The 18579-nt window shown below is 51.6% G+C and overlaps 1 protein-coding gene across 1 annotated transcript in view; it reads left to right on the top strand.

Annotated features, from left to right (window-relative positions):
* Positions 1 to 18579, top strand: part of LOC127236505 (kinesin-like protein KIF6) — a 76209-nt gene that overhangs the window by 39568 nt on the left and 18062 nt on the right. Inside the window, exons 4-5 of the mRNA XM_051204193.1 lie at positions 14390 to 14474; positions 16130 to 16265. Coding sequence (XP_051060150.1) covers positions 14390 to 14474; positions 16130 to 16265 — 221 coding nt within the window. The remainder of the gene's footprint in view (positions 1 to 14389; positions 14475 to 16129; positions 16266 to 18579) is intronic.

The following is an 18579-nucleotide window of genomic DNA, read 5'->3' as shown; positions in this document are numbered from 1 at the left end:
AGTAGAAGGAGTAAGTGCTTTTGGACCCGACGGCTGAGCAATTACACACACGGGCAATAAATCTGGCTCTCCCTTGTCTAGCCACAGAGGAAAAAAAAAGAAGCACCCAGAATTCCCGAGTTTTCATTTTCTGACAGCAAGGAGCGCACTAACTAATTTATCTGCAGAAATAGAATTTCTTCCTGGAACTAAACACAAGGCAGAATTTATCGTGCGGATCCTCGTGTAAAGGACCAGGAATGACGTCTTCAACGGCAGTTTCACAAAAGACATCCCAGTGTTGTTCGACCCAGTGATTCTCGTATCGACCTTCCACAAAAGCGAGAGGTCTGACATTAGAGCATACCTCACGGAGAATGTTCACGTGAGCAGCAGGGTAACCGGATCCAGGTAGTGAAAGCCTTCCATGGGGAATGCGCTGGCCAAGGCCGCACCTCTCCTCTTGAGCAACAGTGTTCTATGAAGGTGAAGGGTCACATTCCACTCAGGACCAAAACTCTAACAAGAACTGTGGTTGGAACTTAAAAACTGCAAGACGCTCCTAAAGGTGGCAAGAAGTCTGTCAGGTAAGAACAGCCCCCACAGCTTTGGGACATAGTTCAAGGAATGGTGTCTGGTGCCCATCACTGAGACCTCAGGGCAGGGCTGAAAGCTGAAGAGCTGGCAGGATCCAGAACCATAGGTATGACGTGGACTAAGGCTGAAGGTTTGGGGTGTGTGTGTATGTGTGTGTGTGTGTGTGTGTGTGTGTGTGTTGCACACTATACCCTGAGTTGGGCCTTCTCCTCCCCAAGCCAGGACAGTCAGGACAATCGAGCACATCCCATGATAACAAAGCCATGTACGGAGAGCAGGCCCACCCTCCCTGGAAGGCCCCTGCCTGTCCTACCCACCTCTTGGCTCCATATCTGAGCCAGCTTTCCTCACCAGCTTTGCTCAGGCCCTGGGGAATTTCCTGGTTGTCTGGACGCACCTGAATGATCCTGTCAGGAAAATTAGTGGAGCATCTGACACAGTCCAGGGAGCCCATGAAGACCAGACTCCACGAGAGCCGCCTGGTCCTTGGGATAGGTGGTCACATGGTTGCTTTGTCTCACCATTGTCCTGAGAGACTCGCAGTCTGGGACAGAGGCAGCCTATCAGAGAAGGAGGAGGAGGGGGCACACCGGTCCACACAGCCAGCCCCTGTGGAAGCAGCCCCCTGCCAGTGCGGTGGGCATGCCTCAACCACTGTTTCTCTGGTACAGTGATGAGGCGATCCGAAGATGCCATTGGCAGGTTCTAGAGACATCGGGGACCTCTTCAATTCTACTCCTCCAAATCCTCCCTTTGCCTTCCAGCCTCAGCAACAAGAGAGGCCCTTGGATCATCACTAGCCTGGTGTGAGCTCTTGAAGGCCACTCCCCAAGCCCCACATAGGGCCTTAAGGAAGTGAAAAGGCCTCCTGGACTGTCCCCTGCCTCCTCCAGCTCTTCCTTCAAGAGCTTTGCTTCCTCAAGGGGTCCTGCAGTGACCCCTTGTGGCTCCTTGTTCTTCAGCGAGGCTGTGCTCTGGCTTGCCCTATTTGATCAAGCTCATCTGGGCACCACAAACCATGTCCTCATACTCTCCAGGCCTCACTGAGTGTGACTGAGGGTTTGAGACCAGCAGTCCACAGACACAGAGAAGCCCCGCTGCCTGAGGCATTGATCAACAGCTTCCCAGCAGTGAGGGACCAAGGGAGGAGGTGCACCCTCAGGGCCACTGGTAACAGTGGGCAGGGGACCCAGGGGGGTCCCCAAGCCCAGTGCAGGGTCCAGAGGGTCCCCAAGCCCAGTGCAGGGTCCAGGGGGTCCCCAAGCCCATAAGGGTCCAGGGGGTCCCCAAGCCCAGTGCAGGGTCCAGAGGGTCCCCAAGCCCAGTGCAGGGTCCAGGGGGGTCCCCAAGCCCAGTACAGGGTCCAGGGGGTCCCCAAGCCCAGTGCAGGGTCCAGAGTGGTCCCTAAGTCCAGTGCAGGGTCCAGGGGGTCCCCAAGCCCAGTGCAGGGTCCAGAGTGGTCCCTAAGTCCAGTGCAGGGTCCAGGGGGTCCCCAAGCCCAGTGCAGGGTCCAGAGTGGTCCCTAAGTCCAGTGCAGGGTCCAGAGGGTCACCAAGCCCATCAGGGTCCAGGGGGTCCCCAAGCCCAGTGCAGGGTCCAGGGGGGTCCCTAAGCCCATCAGGGTCCAGGGTGGTCCCTAAGCCCAGTGCAGGGTCCAGGGTGATCCCCAAGCCCATCAGGGTCTAGGATGATCCCCAAGCCCAGTTCAGGTCCCCTGGTGGTCCCCAAACCCAATTCAGACAGAACAACTTGTCTATTTGCTGTTAAACTTGTGTCTGAAGGAAGTGCCACAGATTTCTGCTGGTGACTTTGGTGAAAACGCTCTCAAGTTAGTCCACACTGCTCTTCCCGAGTCTTCTCTGCTCTGCACATCCCTCTATGAAGTGACATCCAGTCCCTTCCCCTGCCCCCATACATGGAGCATCTCTGTGCTGGTTCTGCTATTGCTGTGATAAACACCATGTCCAAGACAACTTGGGAAGGAGATCAAATCACCCTACAGATTAAAGTCTGTAATCAAAGGAAGCCAGAGCTCGAGCAGTAACTGAAGCAGGACCCCATGGGGGAACTCTGCTTCCTGGCTCCTTCCTATGGCTTGTTCATCCTGCTTCCTAAACAACCCAAGACCAGCTGCCCAGGTGGCTCAACCCACATGTGCTGGGCACTTCGGCCTTCAATCAACAATGAAGAAAATCCCCCACAGGTTTGCCTACAGGACAATCTAAGAGGTCCCTCCTCTCAGATGATTCTAGCTTGTGTCAAGGTGACAGAAAGCCCACCCAACCCATTTATTTCCTCTGCACTCAGCCCAATGATGAGCACACAGCCCTGGGTCCCCGCAGCATCCCTTGATATACCAGTGAGATGTATAGCATTACAGATTTGCCTTACAAATGTGCCAGGCAGCCTGGATTCCATTTTCATCTGTAAAATGAGATGTTTGTACCAGCACCCAGCACAGCCCCTGAGACTTAGCTGCATTCCCTGATGGCTCATGGCATGAACTAATGGCTTTCATGTTCTTTCCGGCCCTCAAGCACCAGAGCATGACCCCTGTGAATGCAGCTGTCCTTAGGACACATGTCACTGTGGTATGGACACATGGGAGATGCTGAATCGACTACAGATCATCTACCTTCTGGAAACAAGTGGCAGGGATGTTGATTCCTTGGAATTTCAAAGAATGGGAAGGAAACAACATCCCCAGATGAGATGACATCTGAAAGCTTTCAAAAAGCAGCCAGGGAATTCTGAGACCCTTGTGTGGATTCCAGTCCACAGTTGTGTGTGAGAATATAGGATGAAGGATAGTGACCGTGGTCCACAGTTGAATTTCCAGGCTCAAGATGAAGGCTGGGATGAGGAGGCTGTGGCTTCAGTCTCCTGCATCCATCCAGATGTCCTTCCAAGAACTGTAGGGAAGGAATTGGGACTGGGTGTCCTGGCACCAGTCCTTAGCTGCAGTGTCTCTCAAAGGAGAAGGCACTCACCCTGGGTCCTGGCCAGGGCTCTCAGGACAGAGGCGCAAGCCTATAGAGGCCGATACATGGGAGGAAGCTGGTTAGGGGAGCCTGGTTTGGAAGGCAGAGGGGTCACGTGATCTGCAGTCCTCCGGCAAGCAGGAGACTCGGGAAAGCTGAATGCTGTGGTACCCTCCCACACCAGTGCTGTGAGTTCTGGCCTAAGTTTTAACATCTGAGAAGCGCAAGCGCTGATGAACATGGGGAGGTGGTCGATGCCTCCATCAAAGCACAGAGACCAAGTTAGCCTGACAGATTCAGTGACGCCCACCCACATTGATGAGGATGGCCATTCTCTCCTCAGTTCACATGGGAACACCTTCACAGACTCACAGGGAAGTGATACTTGACAGACTCTGTGGGCATCCCTTGGCCCAGTCACGTTGACCATCTTACCTCGGGATCGGAAGCAAAACAGGATGCATGGCGCCTCTGCCACCTTGTGTCCTTGGTCCGTAGCCCTCCTGATCGTCCAACTTTCCTCGTCCCTAGGGGACAGACAAGTATGGACTCCAGAGCTGGCCTGCACTTCAAACGATGTGTGCGTGCTGTAGGCATGGACACAGCAGATGCTCAGTAAATCGTGATGAGCTCTGACAATGGTGGCAGGGAACAAAAAGAGCCCAATGTCCTGGCAGTGGGCACAGCCAGCCCTCACACTGAGCCAACAATGGCTCGGAGCCATCAGCACCAATGGCACCACCATCAAAGTTGGTGAAGTCACCACATCTGCTCAGGACACCAATCTGCTTCCTTGCAGAGATGCTGCGGAGCCTGGTGAACGGGCTGTCTTGTCCTCTGAGCACTGCGCTGCTCGTGACCGGGCTGATAGTTACGAGTGCCATCTTTTCCGCCGACAGAGACCTCATATGTGTGCATTTGGATTAATTAGACATTTAACCAAGCATATAGAAGACAAAACACTAGCCTCTTGACTTCGTCTTCTAGCCTAGAACGTGTTACAGCTGCCTCTTCCATATGTCTATTCTGCCCTTACACATTAAAAAAAAAAACAACCCATTTGTGATGGACAGATACAAGCCCAAGAATGCCCTGCCCATGTGTTACGGAGCCAGGAAAAACTCTCTCAAGGCCCCCAAAGAGTTGATAAAAAATAGTGATGTCTATTCAGGGAGCCATGAGGAAGCTGTTGTGAAAGTTTCGGCACTTACCCAGAACATGTGACATAGAAGTGCTTCCAGTTACGAGGTTTGGGGACAGCAGGACCTTTCCACAGAGCAGCATCTATTCAGGGGGAGGGGAGGAAGGTCAAAAGAGAGAAAGAGGAAAGGTAGAGGTGCTCAAGAAAGTGCTTTGTGATTTGTTTCCCAATCTTTGTATGTGTGTATCTGTATGCATGAATGTTATGTGCCTGTGTGTGTGAGCAGGCACGTCCCTGGCATATGCATGCTACAGGACATGCCACAATGCATGTGTGGAGGGCAGAGAATAACCTCAGGTGTTTGGGTCTCCTCTTTCCACCTTGTTTGATGCAAGGTCTCTTGTTTGCTACTGCACTCACAAGATCAGCTCACCATGCACTCACCAGGCTAACTCACCCATGCACTGACCAGGCCAGCTCACCCATGCACTGACCAGGCCAGCTCACCCATGCACTGACCAGGCCAGCTCACCCATGCACTGACCAGGCCAGCTCACCCATGCGCTCACCAGGCCAGCTCACCCATGCACTGACCAGGCCAGCTCACCCATGCACTGACCAGGCCAGCTCACCCATGCGCTCAACAGGCTAGCTCACCCATGCACTGACCAGGCCAGCTCACCCATGCACTGACCAGGCCAGCTCACCCATGCGCTCAACAGGCTAGCTCACCCATGCACTGACCAGGCCAGCTCACCCATGCACTGACCAGGCTAGCTCACCCATGCACTGACCAGGCCAGCTCACCCATGTACTGACCAGGCCAGCTCACCCATGCACTCACCAGGCTAGCTCATCCATAATCTTCCGGGGATCCCCCTGTCTCAGCCTCCCAGCAGGAGTTCTGGGTTTAAAGGTGTGAGCTCCCACATGCTGCTTTCTGTGGTTCTGGGGATCTGAACTCAGGTCCTCTCACTCACATAGCATGTGCTTTAGCCACCTGAGCCATCTCGCCAGCTCTGCTCTTTTTAAAATTAGATCTTTGGGAATTTCACAGGTTTTGGCTGTATTCACGCCCCCCCCACTCCTCCCAGACCCACCCGCTCCCCTACCCACCCAACTTTATGGCCTTTTTTTCCTTTTCCCACCTGTCACATTTGTGGCCTTCCGCTGCTCTGTGGCCCTTAAGGGACATTACACATACAGTGTCGGAATTCCGACATCTGTGGGGAGCTGTGGGAAAGAGTGGCTGCTGCAGGCTGCAGGAAGGCTCCCACCCACTCGGTAATGGTTTATGGAAACGATATCAAATGGTGTAGAGTTTCCCAAATACGGAGGTGACACAGACCATGCTTTGAGCTGTGTTGAAATGGTTTCTGGTAATCCCCAGAGCTCAATGAAGGATTAGGCCACAAGGGTTCAGAACTCAAACAGAAATTACCGTTTTTTGTGGACCCGCCATGATGGTTGACTTGACAAGAAGGGGAGGGTCCCAGTCCTATTGAAAATCATCTTAATTCTCCTCACTATGGCTATGACCAGATCACCTCACTTAAAGGTAAAAGCATAAATGCACAAGTTCTTATTTTTTGCCTCCAAGCATGAGGTCATTTCTATAGTGGGCTTAATAGTTGTAGAGAGCATGTCCAGCATGTCTAACGGCACAAGGTAATATACACGTGAATCTCTCTCTCTTTTCTCTCTCCCTCTCCCCCTCTCTCCCATGCTCATAGGAGGCCTTTCTTCTGTATCTCAACTAGAAACTGAGTGACTTCACAATTCAATTGGTCAGTGACTGTTCACAAAAAAAACAACAAAATTAAAATGGGCCATTCTGTTTAATTGCAGTTCTGGTAATTTGAATTTCTCTCAAAGATAAGACTTCTCTCTCTTAATCCTAGCTAAGGCCAACTGTGTCTGTGGTCAGCTTCTCTCTATTTCTCTAATTCCCTTACTTACTCCATCCAGTAAGGCTCCATCTCCTCAAGAAGGGGTTGGGAGGAAAGGTCAGTTGACACAGATGCCTCCTATCTGGTCCTCTTGTACCATGGTTGCGACCTGACTCTTCCTCCTTTGGGGTCTCTAGAGTTCCTCTGCCACACATCCTTGACTTGAGGGTGTGCACTTATTTGGACAATGCACCTGAAGTAGCCAGGGGTCGTGGCAAGGCGTAAATAGCAGTATTCATATTAGGAAGTGTGAAGAAGCTTGAATTAATTAAGGCCTGTTCATAAAGAACAGGTGAGTGTAGCAAAGTCACAGGGCCAACATAGCAACAAGGCAGGAGGCATTGTCAGCCCTAGGCACCAGGGTCACAAAGATTGAGCAGTAACTGGAACGTGACGGCAGGGACGGATGCATAGAAACCTTGGCATCTGACACACTGAAGCTTGAATGTGACTTTTGAGTCCTGAGCCTGCGTGGACATCTCCTCCTCAGTTGTCTGGACTTCTGTCTCCCTGCAGTAGCCACTGACTGACCCTAGGCAGGTCACCAGGCCAAGGAACCCACCTTTATACCAGCTAGTTCCTCAGGGTGACAGGGAGGGGCATAAGAGGTGAGCCGGAGAAGCGGACGGAATAGAAACAGACCTGTCACAAAGCTCCAGACAACAGTGGCCCGCTCCTTTACTTCTCCTGGGGTTCTGTCCCTCCCAGGGAGCCTTATTAAAAATGATCTTGGTCTCGTGGAGTTGCTAGAGGATCTCGGGTGTCCTGGAACCAGCTCACTCAAGTTCATTAGCGCCCCCTCTATATATCTCTTCCCAGTCAGAAAAAAAAAAAAAAAACCGCATGTGACTTGAAATCGCCCATGACTCTAGTGTTCGCTTCTCACTCAGGCACACTTGGACATGGAGTTCCCAGCAAGCTTCTTACTGGTCTCTTCCAAGCCCCACTGGCTGAGGAAGAGAGCATAACCCCATACATGCTTCCCTTGATTAAAAGGAAGATGTGGACTGGAGGAAAACGTCTAGTTGTTGTTGTTTGGCTTTTTGAGACAGGGTTTCTCTGTGTAGCAGCCCTGGCTGTCCTAGAACTTGCTTTATAGACCAGGCTGGCATTGAACTCACAGGGATGCACCTGCCTCTGCCTCCTGAGTGCAGGGATTAAAGGCATGCACCACCACTGTCTGGCTTGGAAAATGACTAGTTTTTTATTTTCAAAGTTTCTTCCAAGGACATAGGCTGTGGCCCTTGTCTGAGGTTATATGAGAGTCTGGGCTGTTTGGCCAATTACTCTCTGGCAACTACATTGCTCAAAGACCTGCATGTCCTGAGGACACGGCAGCCATGCTCCTGGGTCCAGCTGGGAAAGAGGGAACGGGTTCTCAGGATGTCCAGGTTCTCAGTTCTTACTGATTTCCTTCTGGGAAGCCACTATGACACAGCCATGTGGTAACTATGGCCCTGTGAATCTGAAAAGGCAGGAGAGAGTATTTTTAGATTTTATTTTTGTTATTTTTAATGATGTGCATGTATGCATGTCTGTGTGAGGGTATGTGTACATGAGTACAGCATCCAAGGAGGCCAGGAGATGGTGTCTAGAGTTACAGGTAGCTTGACTCAGAACTGAACTCCAGTCATCTGGGAGAGCAATGAGTGCTCTCAACCGCTGAGCCTGGAGGGAGGGTTATAAGGTATCCAGTGCTTTGAGAGAAGGGTTTTGTGGACATGAAGGGTTGTGGACAGAGAATCATGGACAGATTAGAGAAGCGTGGGAACTTCTGAGTATAGAAAGGTCTCTGAGCAGATGTGAGAGGGAGGGAGCTTCCAGTTGGGCATGGGCAACCATGAATCCAAGCACAAGCAGTTATGAAGCATACCTTTCCTGAGTATGGAATATTTGGAGAGTCTCCCTCTTGTTGCTGACTGACCGTGTGCACTCTGTAGGCCTCTCTGTGGCCCGCCTCCTCGGGGAACATGATGAGGAGCAGGAAGGGTATCATTCCAGCAGCCCCGAATAGAAGAGAGGAGAATTGTTCACACGGGGGGAGACCAGGAAGGGCTGTCTGGCCTGTGACTTTTCCCCCCTAAGATAGACATTAGTGCTTGTATTAAAGTGTCACCTTTCTCCTCTCAAAGATCATCTGTTCTCCTTAAGGTGTGGCAGGCAGTGTGTGCAGGGAATGTGGGGCAAGGATGATTGTGTCCCAGGAGCTGCCAGGCATGTGTCCACTGTCCTCTTCATCATGGCTGAAGTCCAGGCATGCCCTGTGCAGCTATGGGACTCCTCAAAGCCAGGACCAAGATGGATAATGGCACCAAGCATCGTCAGTATGATGAGTCCAGTTGACAATAAATGTGAGCCATTACCCAGGAAATGGTCTGATTGGGAAAGCCAGACGCTTGCTGACCACTGTGTTGATTGAGCCACTGGCAACATTAATCTCCATAAGAGTAGACACTTGGACTCCTCGGACAAGATGAGGCTAGGTGATCTATGGCTCTGCAAGGCAGTTTAGTCCAAGGAGACCCAGAGTGGGTGTTGAAAGAATTCACTGGGTAGCTAAGGAAATGCCTCATCGCCCTGACAGCCTGTCTGGTATGGGAAAACAACAAAGCCCACTGTCTCCTCCTATGCTGGGCCCCGGCCAGGTGACAGCCATGTTAGACCCCACAGCCTACGCTCTACAGAGGCCCAGAGGGTCCCTCTCAGCTTCACAACGTGGTTGGAATTGTCAGGTTGCTCCCAGGATTGGTCTGAATTGTGGCAGACCCCTGCCCATAGCCAGCGGGGAAGTTGCACATGCCCAGTGGGAGCTCAGCACACACAGGCTGTTGTACTTTGGTTAGTAAAGGAGTCTTTACAAGCCAGGCCCCGGGAAGAGACTAAGGCTTCCTTTTGGTCCTGCTGCAGATCTGAAAGTCATCCATGGCCAAAGGCACCACCCTCGCCCACTTAGGGTGAGTCAGTACAGATGTGAGGGAGCTGCCCGTGGCTCCCTTCATCACTGGAATTGCTTACAACCCCAGCTTTGAGACTAGACGGAGCCGGGTTCCCAGCCCAGCTCTGCTCATGAGCAGCATCCCCAAGGATACCACACCCCTCCTCAAGGCCGAGTCCCATCTGGAACAGGAGTTGTGAAGACTTCCTGAGATGACTCCCGTGAGTCACAGTTACAGCCACAAGTGGATAGCATTACACAGATTCCCAAATGAAGGCCCCGGTCAAGCAGCTCTGACCTCACAGAGCCTGTGTGTCCATTGCTGCAAATCCCTGAGCTTCATCACAGTGGCCCTCAGTATCTGCAGGGCCGGCTGGGGCCGTGAGGACACAGTCCCCCTCACACCATCCCTCGTGCAAGCCTGTTCGCCTCCAGAACTCCTGTACAGGTGAGGGGCTTGCAGTGAAAAGGACTAGAAGCCTTAGCCGGTTCCTCAACAAGGGTTGGCATGGGGACCTCCAGGGGACATGCTGACAAATCCAAACTCAGCATGTCTGGATCGGGGCCCAGCTGCCGCTGTGCTGACAATCTCCATAAGTGATTTCAGCGAGCACCCCGGTCGGAGCCACCGAAGCAGACAAATGAGATGTTGTGCAGTCCGGGCATCAGATAACTGTGTAGCATGCAGGGGTCGTGGAGATGGGAGCTGGAGGCCTCCCCATCAGAACCAGCTCAAGCAGAAGAGCTCCCATCATGGCTGGCATCCCAGCAATGGAAGGATTGGGTAACCCCACCCTCTGGCTTCCTGGTTTGCTACTCGGCTGTTTAGGGCTTCCTCCCTGTGTGACATCCAGATAGACAGCCACCAGGGTAAAGCGAAACCCTTTCTTCTTGTCCTTCTGTATTGTCTTGGAGCTGGCTGCTCATTATTGTGACCTCACAGGCCTCTCAGGGCTAACCCTCCTGTGCTACTGTCCAGCCTGCACTCTGTCTTTGAAAGAAAGGCTCCCCCAGACCGCCTGCCAGGTGACTGGGGTTCTGTCCATGGCCAGGGTCCCCGTGGGAACAAAGGCTTGCAAGCCCAAGTGTCCCTTTTCTCCCCCCTCTGCCCCCCTGTGTTTTCACTTGCCTCCATTTGACGCCCCAGCCCAGGCTTTCTCTTCACAGGGGCTGGCTCCTGGCTCCTGGTGGGTCACAATGCAGTCTACAAAGCAAACATCACCTTTGGCCTCAAGCCCATCTAGGACTATGTGTGTAGCTTGTGTCTCAGGGATGCTGTGCCTTCACCCCAGCTGCCCGGGGTCCCTGCTTTCCCAGACCTTTTCATCAAGTTTGGAGAACCCTGGCACCATCCCTCCATTAGCAGCTCTTCACTGCAGAACAACTCTGTCTCAGATGAGCTGTGAAGGACAAAATCAAGCCCCCCCCCCACTGTGCTCCCCTCAGCTCCCATGCAGCTCAACGCCAGCGTCCTTAACATGGCGTCCAGTGTACAGTTCTTGTTGCTCCTCAAAGGCGCCAAACAGGCTCGTGTGACTCTTTCCCGTGCTCCTCAGTCCCCTAATTTCTGCGGGTCTCTGCTCTGTCACCCCCTCCTCCAAGAGGTCACCCACGACATCACTCCATGCACTCTGGATTTCTGTCCAGCGTGGCCTCCCAGCCTACTGTATTATGCTGCAGACCTAATTTTGTTGTCGTTGACTGAGGTTCATCTCCATCACTAGAACTAACCCTTCTGGAATAGGGCGGGCCACAGTCAACACTGAAGAAACATTTCTTACAGACTAGTAATGGCACACAGTTGCTGTGCAAGTCTGACGAGCTGAGAGAACCAACCGACTCTACAAAGTTGTCCTCTGACTTTCACACACACACACCATGGCGTGTGTGCATGCACACTCTACATGAGCGCTCGTTGAGCAAGTGACGGGAGAACCAAGCTCCTGGGTAGCCCCGGGGCATTGCGCACTTCCCCTAGCCATGCTGATCCTTGGTCCACTCACTCAGTAAAACAGTAGAACCCGCTGTGGTGCTGATGATGAAGGAGGTGGCACACATTGGCCTGGACTCAAGGACTGGACCAGCAATAGCTGACATAAGCCTTTCGTTCTCGTGTCGGACACATTCAGAATGATCCCCTGGACATCACACACACACACACACACACACACACACACACACACACCTGAGGTGTACCCACAGAAGCCCCCACATACCGTGGAGTGAGGCAGGAGCCTGACCCCTGCAGAAGGACCATGAGTGCTTAGTGGGACTGAATCCCCTTCAAATAAACAGGGAATCCAGTGCGTCCTGTAGCAGCCTCTAAACAAGGCTCCAGGGAAAAGACGCAGGGAACAGGAAGGCCCTACTTCCCACAGCTAAAGTGCCTGTGACTTGGAGGTCAGGGAGGATCATGGGAAATTAAGACCAGCATTCAGCCTCTTAAGGCTGATAAAATGTTCCTACAGCATGACGGTGCCATCTTCAGCTGGGTTGACAGAAGATGCCTGCTCACCTAGCACAAGGAAGGAAGGGTAATTGGTTCTGCAAAGATAAAAGACAGACTAGTAGCCATTTAGCATGTGTGAGCATTCGTCAATGAAGTCCAGAGGAGGGGCCACGCGCTTAACAGAGGGCCACACAGGCCATGGTGGAGAGAGCTGGTGTGGACATCTTCCTCCATTCACACCTCTGCTTTGCCCATTCCTAGCTGCCATTATTATCTGTGTTGTTCATGGACACCCTAGACATGAAGTCTAACTGCAGGGAGTTGCTAGTGCCTTCCATGCATGGTTACTCTAAGGAGTTGGGGGTGTATGGAGGACCATGTGCCTAGTGAACTTGTCGGGACATTTCAGAGAGAGGCATTCAATAAATGGCCCGCATTAGTAACTCTCCTGCTACAGAAATAGACTGAGTTACTTGGGGTTTCTGGAGGGTGGTTTTGTGTGAACCAGGGTCTCCTATAACCCAGCTATGCAGCCTAGGATGGCCTCAAGTTTTTAATTCTTCTGCCTCAGCCTCCCTGTCCAACTGAGAACACGCACCTGGTGTGTGTGATGCTGGTGTGGGATGCACGCCACGGCACACACATGGAGGCAGAGGTTGGAAGCGAACTTGCCTTCTACCTTGATCAGGGGCAGGGCCCCTTTTTTTGTCATTTGATGCTGTGGAGGGCAGGCCTGCTGGACAGTGGGCCTCCAGCAACTCACCCACCTTCAGCTTGCATCCTACCCCAGGATGCACGCCACTGCACCAGCTTGCTGTGCCTCTGGGGATTCAAACTCAGGTCCTCCTGCTTTCATGGCAAGCACTTTACACACTGAGCCGTCCCCGGCCTGAAATTGTATATTTAAAAGCTGGAAGGAGCCCCTCTCCACCCTGCACCTCTCACGCTGGATGGACTGTTACACAAGGTCTCTGATTTTGAAATGAGATAATTGGGCAGTATCAAGGTCCCTGGACCTCCACTCAAGGAAATGGACAAGTAAGCCCGCCAGAGACTCCAGTCTCATGTTGTGTGGTGTTTCATATTTAAAGGGCCCTCCGAATAGAAAAGACGTTCTGCGCTGCTCCAAAAAGCCAGGTGGAGATGAAGGGGGACATTAGTGGGGACGGTCTCTGCTCAGAACCAGTGGAAATTGCTGGGGCCAGCGAAATATGTTCTCCTATACAGCATTGAACTGCGGGGCACTGCATGACTGTGCAGAAAGCAAATGATCGTTCCCCAGGGATGTTGGGTTGACAAGGTGGCTCAGTGGGTGAAACCTGTGACACAGGAACCTGGTTGGAAGTGGAAGGAGAGAATGGACTCCATAAATGGATGCCAAGACACACACACACACACACACTTCCCACACACATGAATTCAGGACCCTGGCACCCACATAAATGGGAATCTGCACCCAGGATCTGGAAGTTAGCCCCAGGATTCAGCAGATTAGCCTCCTTAAGTCTCAGGAGTAATACAGGAATGATGCTTCCTCAAATAATTGCCATCAGGGTTAAATCTGATCTTGTTCAGGAAGCCCGTAGACTAGGGAACAGGGGCTGTGGGGAGTGGCTGGGAGAGCAGGATTGGGGGTGGGGGAGGCCTTCATTCTGTGACAGGGCCTTCACTATTGGGGGGGGGGAGGCTTGGTACCTTCCCTCTGGGCCGTGGCAGAGATGGAATGGGCTGGAGGATGGGTGGAGCTGGGAAGGTAGGTGAGGCCTTCACTTCCCTGGCTTTGTGATACCTCTGCGTTGACTAAGAAGCATTGCCCAATGGTTATCACCAAGACACCACTCAGAGGTTTAGCGGATGGGCTAGGAGGGTGCCTGGGGCTCCCCAGCTACAGCTACAGACAGGTTCCCATACAGAGGAGTCAGCCTCCCCTAGGCCCTAGGTTCTATCTCTGGTCACAGAGGATCAGATTCATATCACCTCAGTCAGCCTGAAAACCTCCGCCTCATATGGAGGTGGAGGACAAGGGCTAAGGTTCTGATCCTGGAGCAGCCGGCTGGGGCAGGCACAGGAAGGCGGGCAGAGCCACGCCCTCTTCTTGGTCTAGAAAGGGTTCTTTCCCCAGTGTGGAAATGCAATTGCCTCTTCCATATGGACCCCAGAGCTCATGGGTGCCGGGAAGAAGATGGGAGGCAGAAGGATCCCCTCCAGTGACGGAAGCCAAGCTCAGGCTGCCACCCAGAGGCTCCGGAAGGAACTCCCGGGACCCCTGTGTCTTTGGATGCCCTTGAACTCTGTTACTGGCCCCATCACATTTGTCCTTGTGCCTTTCTATAACCCACTGGCATCTTCCTCCTCCAGGAATCTCAGAGAATGCTGGCACACCCTCCATGCCTGACCTCCAGGAAGAGAAACTTCGATCACAGCTGGAGGAGGAAAAGACTAGGTGAGCTGTCCTTTGTTAGTGTTTGTTGTCACATGCATTCTGACCCCAACCCCCTTGGGCCTCCAGGACTACCTCCAACTTCCTCTTAGGAAATGGGTCCAGCCTGGAACCTCAAACAGTAGGGAAGCACCCTGTCCAAATGGCCACGGCTATTTAGAGCAGTGGTTCTCATCCTGTGGGGTGTGACACGTATCAGATGTCCCGCACATCAGATATTTACATTACAATTCATAACAGTAGCAAAATTGCAGTTCTGACGTAGCAACAAAATAGTTTTATGGTTGGGGGTCACCACAGCATGAAGAGCTGTGTTACAGGGTCGCAGTGTTAGGAAGGGTGAGAACCACTGCTCTGGAGGAACCATGGTGTGCTTCACCAAAGCTTACCCTGGGCCCAAAGTGATTTTCCTTACAGTGTGATGATATTTCCCCAGTCATGGTCATTCATTCCTTTATTCTCCATGCCACAGCTGGGATCCGGAGGTCCTGAACAAGTCACCTTCCTGCCACGAGCTACTGATGGCATCACTGCAACAGCTTCCCAGCACATGCAAAAGCACACATGCACACGCACAATGCACATGCACACACATGCATGCGAGCACACACGTGCACGTACACAGAGGCATACATGTACACACACATGCAGGCACATACACATGAACACATGCACACACAAGCACACAGGCATGCAAATGAAGTCACACATAAATGCTCATGCACACACAGGCACATGATGACACACACACACAGGCACATGGTCACATACACGCACGCGCATGCACGCACGCATGCACAGAGACTTACATGTACACACACATGCAGGCACATACACATGAACACAGGCACACGTGCACACACACAGGCAAACACACATGCACACATGCATACGTGCAAATGAAGGCACACACATGCTCACAGCCACACACGCACACACGCACACACGCGCACGCACGCACACTGGCAATGCCAGCACCTGGCACTGCACTCCCTCACAGCTTCCCAGCAAAGGCTGAAGCGTGACCCACACCTGTGTGCTGTCACCCACATTAGTATTTTCCTTAGTTGTCATCTGCCCCTCGATGTGTTAGTGCTCTCTCCATTGCCATGAAAAGCAGTAGAAAACACAGCTCAAGGAAGGAGGAGTTTATTTGTGCTCACAGTCTAAGGGAAGAAGGCATGGGCAGGCACACGAGGCTGCTGCTTACTCAGAGATGGTTGCTGGCGCTCAGTTTGCCCAGTCTTCTTGTTCCATTCAGTCCATGTGTTGGTGCTGATGCTGCCAGTATTCAGGGTCCACCAGCTCTGCTCAGTGAAACCTCTCTGGAAACACCCTCTGGGTACCGACAGAGGTGTGCCTCCTAGGTGACTCAGAATCTAGCCAAGCTGACAGTGAAGATAACCGCCACACTTGTCCTGAGTGCATGCCCAATGAAAGGGAGCTCTCTTTCTTGGGGAAGATTCCCCAAGTGCCTGCTGACCAAAAAATGACCCACTTTGATCTTTCTGCTGGGTTCAACACCCGGTGTCGTGTTCTAGTCTTGGCAGACCCCTCTTGGTCCCCCGCTGAGCACCAGGGCAGCTCTGCCAGGCTTCTGAGGCCTGCTTCATTTACAGCCCCTTCCTGTGCTGGTGACTTCTCTGGTCCCACTGTAGGTACAAAGCGACGTTCACGCGCCTGAAAGCCCTCAAGGTGGAGATTGAACATCTACAGCTGCTCATGGACAAAGCCAAGATGAAGCTGCAGAAGGAGTTCCAAGTCTGGTGGGCCGAGGAGGCCAGCAATCTACAGGTGTGCTGCGGGAACACCAGTCATGCACAGATGGTGGCTTCCGGGAGACGGGGAAGTGAGGGCTTCAAACTTCAGACCTATGAGCGCTGGGCCTGGCCCAGGAAACCAAGTGGCAGGGACACACGGTCAGGAGCCAGTGTCTCCTCCAGGGCCTCCATGGCCTGACCGGTGGGAGACGACTCCAGAACAGTGATTGTATCTCCATTGCGTCATCTAAGATATGTGGAGGTGTCATTTGACATTCATTCTCTTTCTTCCCTTCCCTGATAGTTTGTTCTTTCTTTCTTTGAGGCCGTGTCTCTCTGTGAAGACCAGGCTGGCTTTGAACTCAAAGGCCTTCCTGCTTCTGCCTCCCCAGTGCTGGAATTAATGGCGTGTGCCACCATACCCACCTGATCCTTCTCTTATGACAGAGCCACACACACTTGCGTATTGGTTCTAGAAATTTTAGAAAACACAAAGAAAGTAGAAATCACTTTTATTTCACCACATAGGGAGAACCAGTATTAACAGGCTGACTTATGACAACTTGCATGCTTATCCCCCCCATACAGCACCGAGCATGGTGTTTTTACCATTTGGATGGGTGTGTGTGCGTGTATGCGTGTGTGTGTGTGTGTGTGTGTGTGTGTGTGCACGTGAGCGCGTGTGTGCGGCAGGGGGCGGGGGTTGGTTGGTTTAGGGCTGTGGTACCAGGACTGAAGCCCAGAATCTCAGGCATGCTGGCCAAGCATCCTACTACCCAGCTACATCCTATTGGTCTTCAAGTGTCCTGGTTGGCCTTGTGTTTTTAGCTGTTTGGGATGACTGCATTTTCATACCCTAATTCTGTAGTGTCCTTCCCAACTGTCACTGTTCCATCACGTGAATATACTTTAGACACTTTAGTCAGTCTGTTCTTGAATATTTAGGAGGCTTCTGGATCTTCACTGAAGACGTATCTGTAGGTAATTTTTGCATATTTCCCAGACAAAGCCCTAGAAAGTCTCTGATGTTGTGAAGGCTAAAATAACGGTTAAAATACATCAGTAGAAATCTCAGCTTCTTCTTTGCCCTGTGCAACCCTTGCATATGCTAGGGTGGAAGTGAGGAGGTCAGAGCTTCACATCACCCTGGGAGAGTCTCTCCCAGGCTCACCCCTCACTTTAAGGGCAATGGAACCGCAGGGCAGAAAAGGTGTCTGACCCAGAACACCCAGACAAGCACTGACCAGCACATTACTACTGCTGACACAGCACTTAGAAGGCAGAGGCAAGAAAATTGTGAGTTCAAGACCAGTCTAGGCCACGCACAGGTAAGACCTCATCTCAAAAAGAATTTTTTCATCTATTATGGAAATCAGTATTACAGTTCCTCAACAGACAGAAACTAGAACAGCTATGCCTGGATGTGTACCCGAAGGAGCCTAAGCATACAACAGAAATATGTGCACACCTTTCTCTTAGCTGTTCTGTTCACAATAGCCAGTGTAGGTGTCCATCAACAATGAGAAGACAAAAGGTGTTGTGTATGCAGAGAGTTCTAGTCGGCCATGACAGCATCCCCTTTGTAGGAAGATGGGTGGAGTTGGAGATAATTGCTCAATAGGGGAAACTTGGGAAGATAAACACCGCATGTGTTTCTCATGTGTGCAACCTAGACTTACATGTAGTACATGTATGTGGCATGATAGTAAATGGGGGATGATATGGCGGATGATCTGGAACCCACTTAGTGTGTGGAGAAAACTCATTCCCAGAAGTTGTAGACACACACACACACACACAAACACACACACACACACACACACACCAATGAATAAGTTTATAAATGAATTAAAAATCAAAAATAATAAATTTCTACATTACCAGACCATGTGACAGTACTATAAAAAATAGTTCATTAAAATACATGGGAAAATAAAACTAAAGTCTGAAATACAGCTATCAAAATAATTTTAAAAGAAAGCTATGTAGTAAAATATCCTTTTGTAGCTACATATGGTTATCAATGAAGTATTGTCAGCATTTACCATAATTTCAGAGTCACAATGAACACAGTATTTCAGTCTCTGCACCAGCCATGATGATATAACAATGTGTGTGGTTTTGGTTGGTAACAAAGTCACAGGGGCCATTGCTGCCATCCATTAATCTCAGGTAGAAGTTAGGGGAGATGCATGTCCACAACGACCCTGGCCTCTGTTGGCACTCTGGGTCCAAAACTGTTCCTAGTGAGTTCGTCTGGGAGTGAGGCCTTCAGCAGGTGCCCAAGGGTGTTTAGCACTGGACTTGACGAGGGTCACATCTGACAAGGCTAGCAGATTCCCATTGCT

This window comes from Phodopus roborovskii, unplaced genomic scaffold (genome assembly GCF_943737965.1).
Source record: "Phodopus roborovskii unplaced genomic scaffold, PHOROB, whole genome shotgun sequence".
Taxonomy (NCBI): Eukaryota; Metazoa; Chordata; class Mammalia; order Rodentia; family Cricetidae; genus Phodopus; species Phodopus roborovskii.
This window is presented reverse-complemented; position numbering and strand designations above follow the sequence as displayed.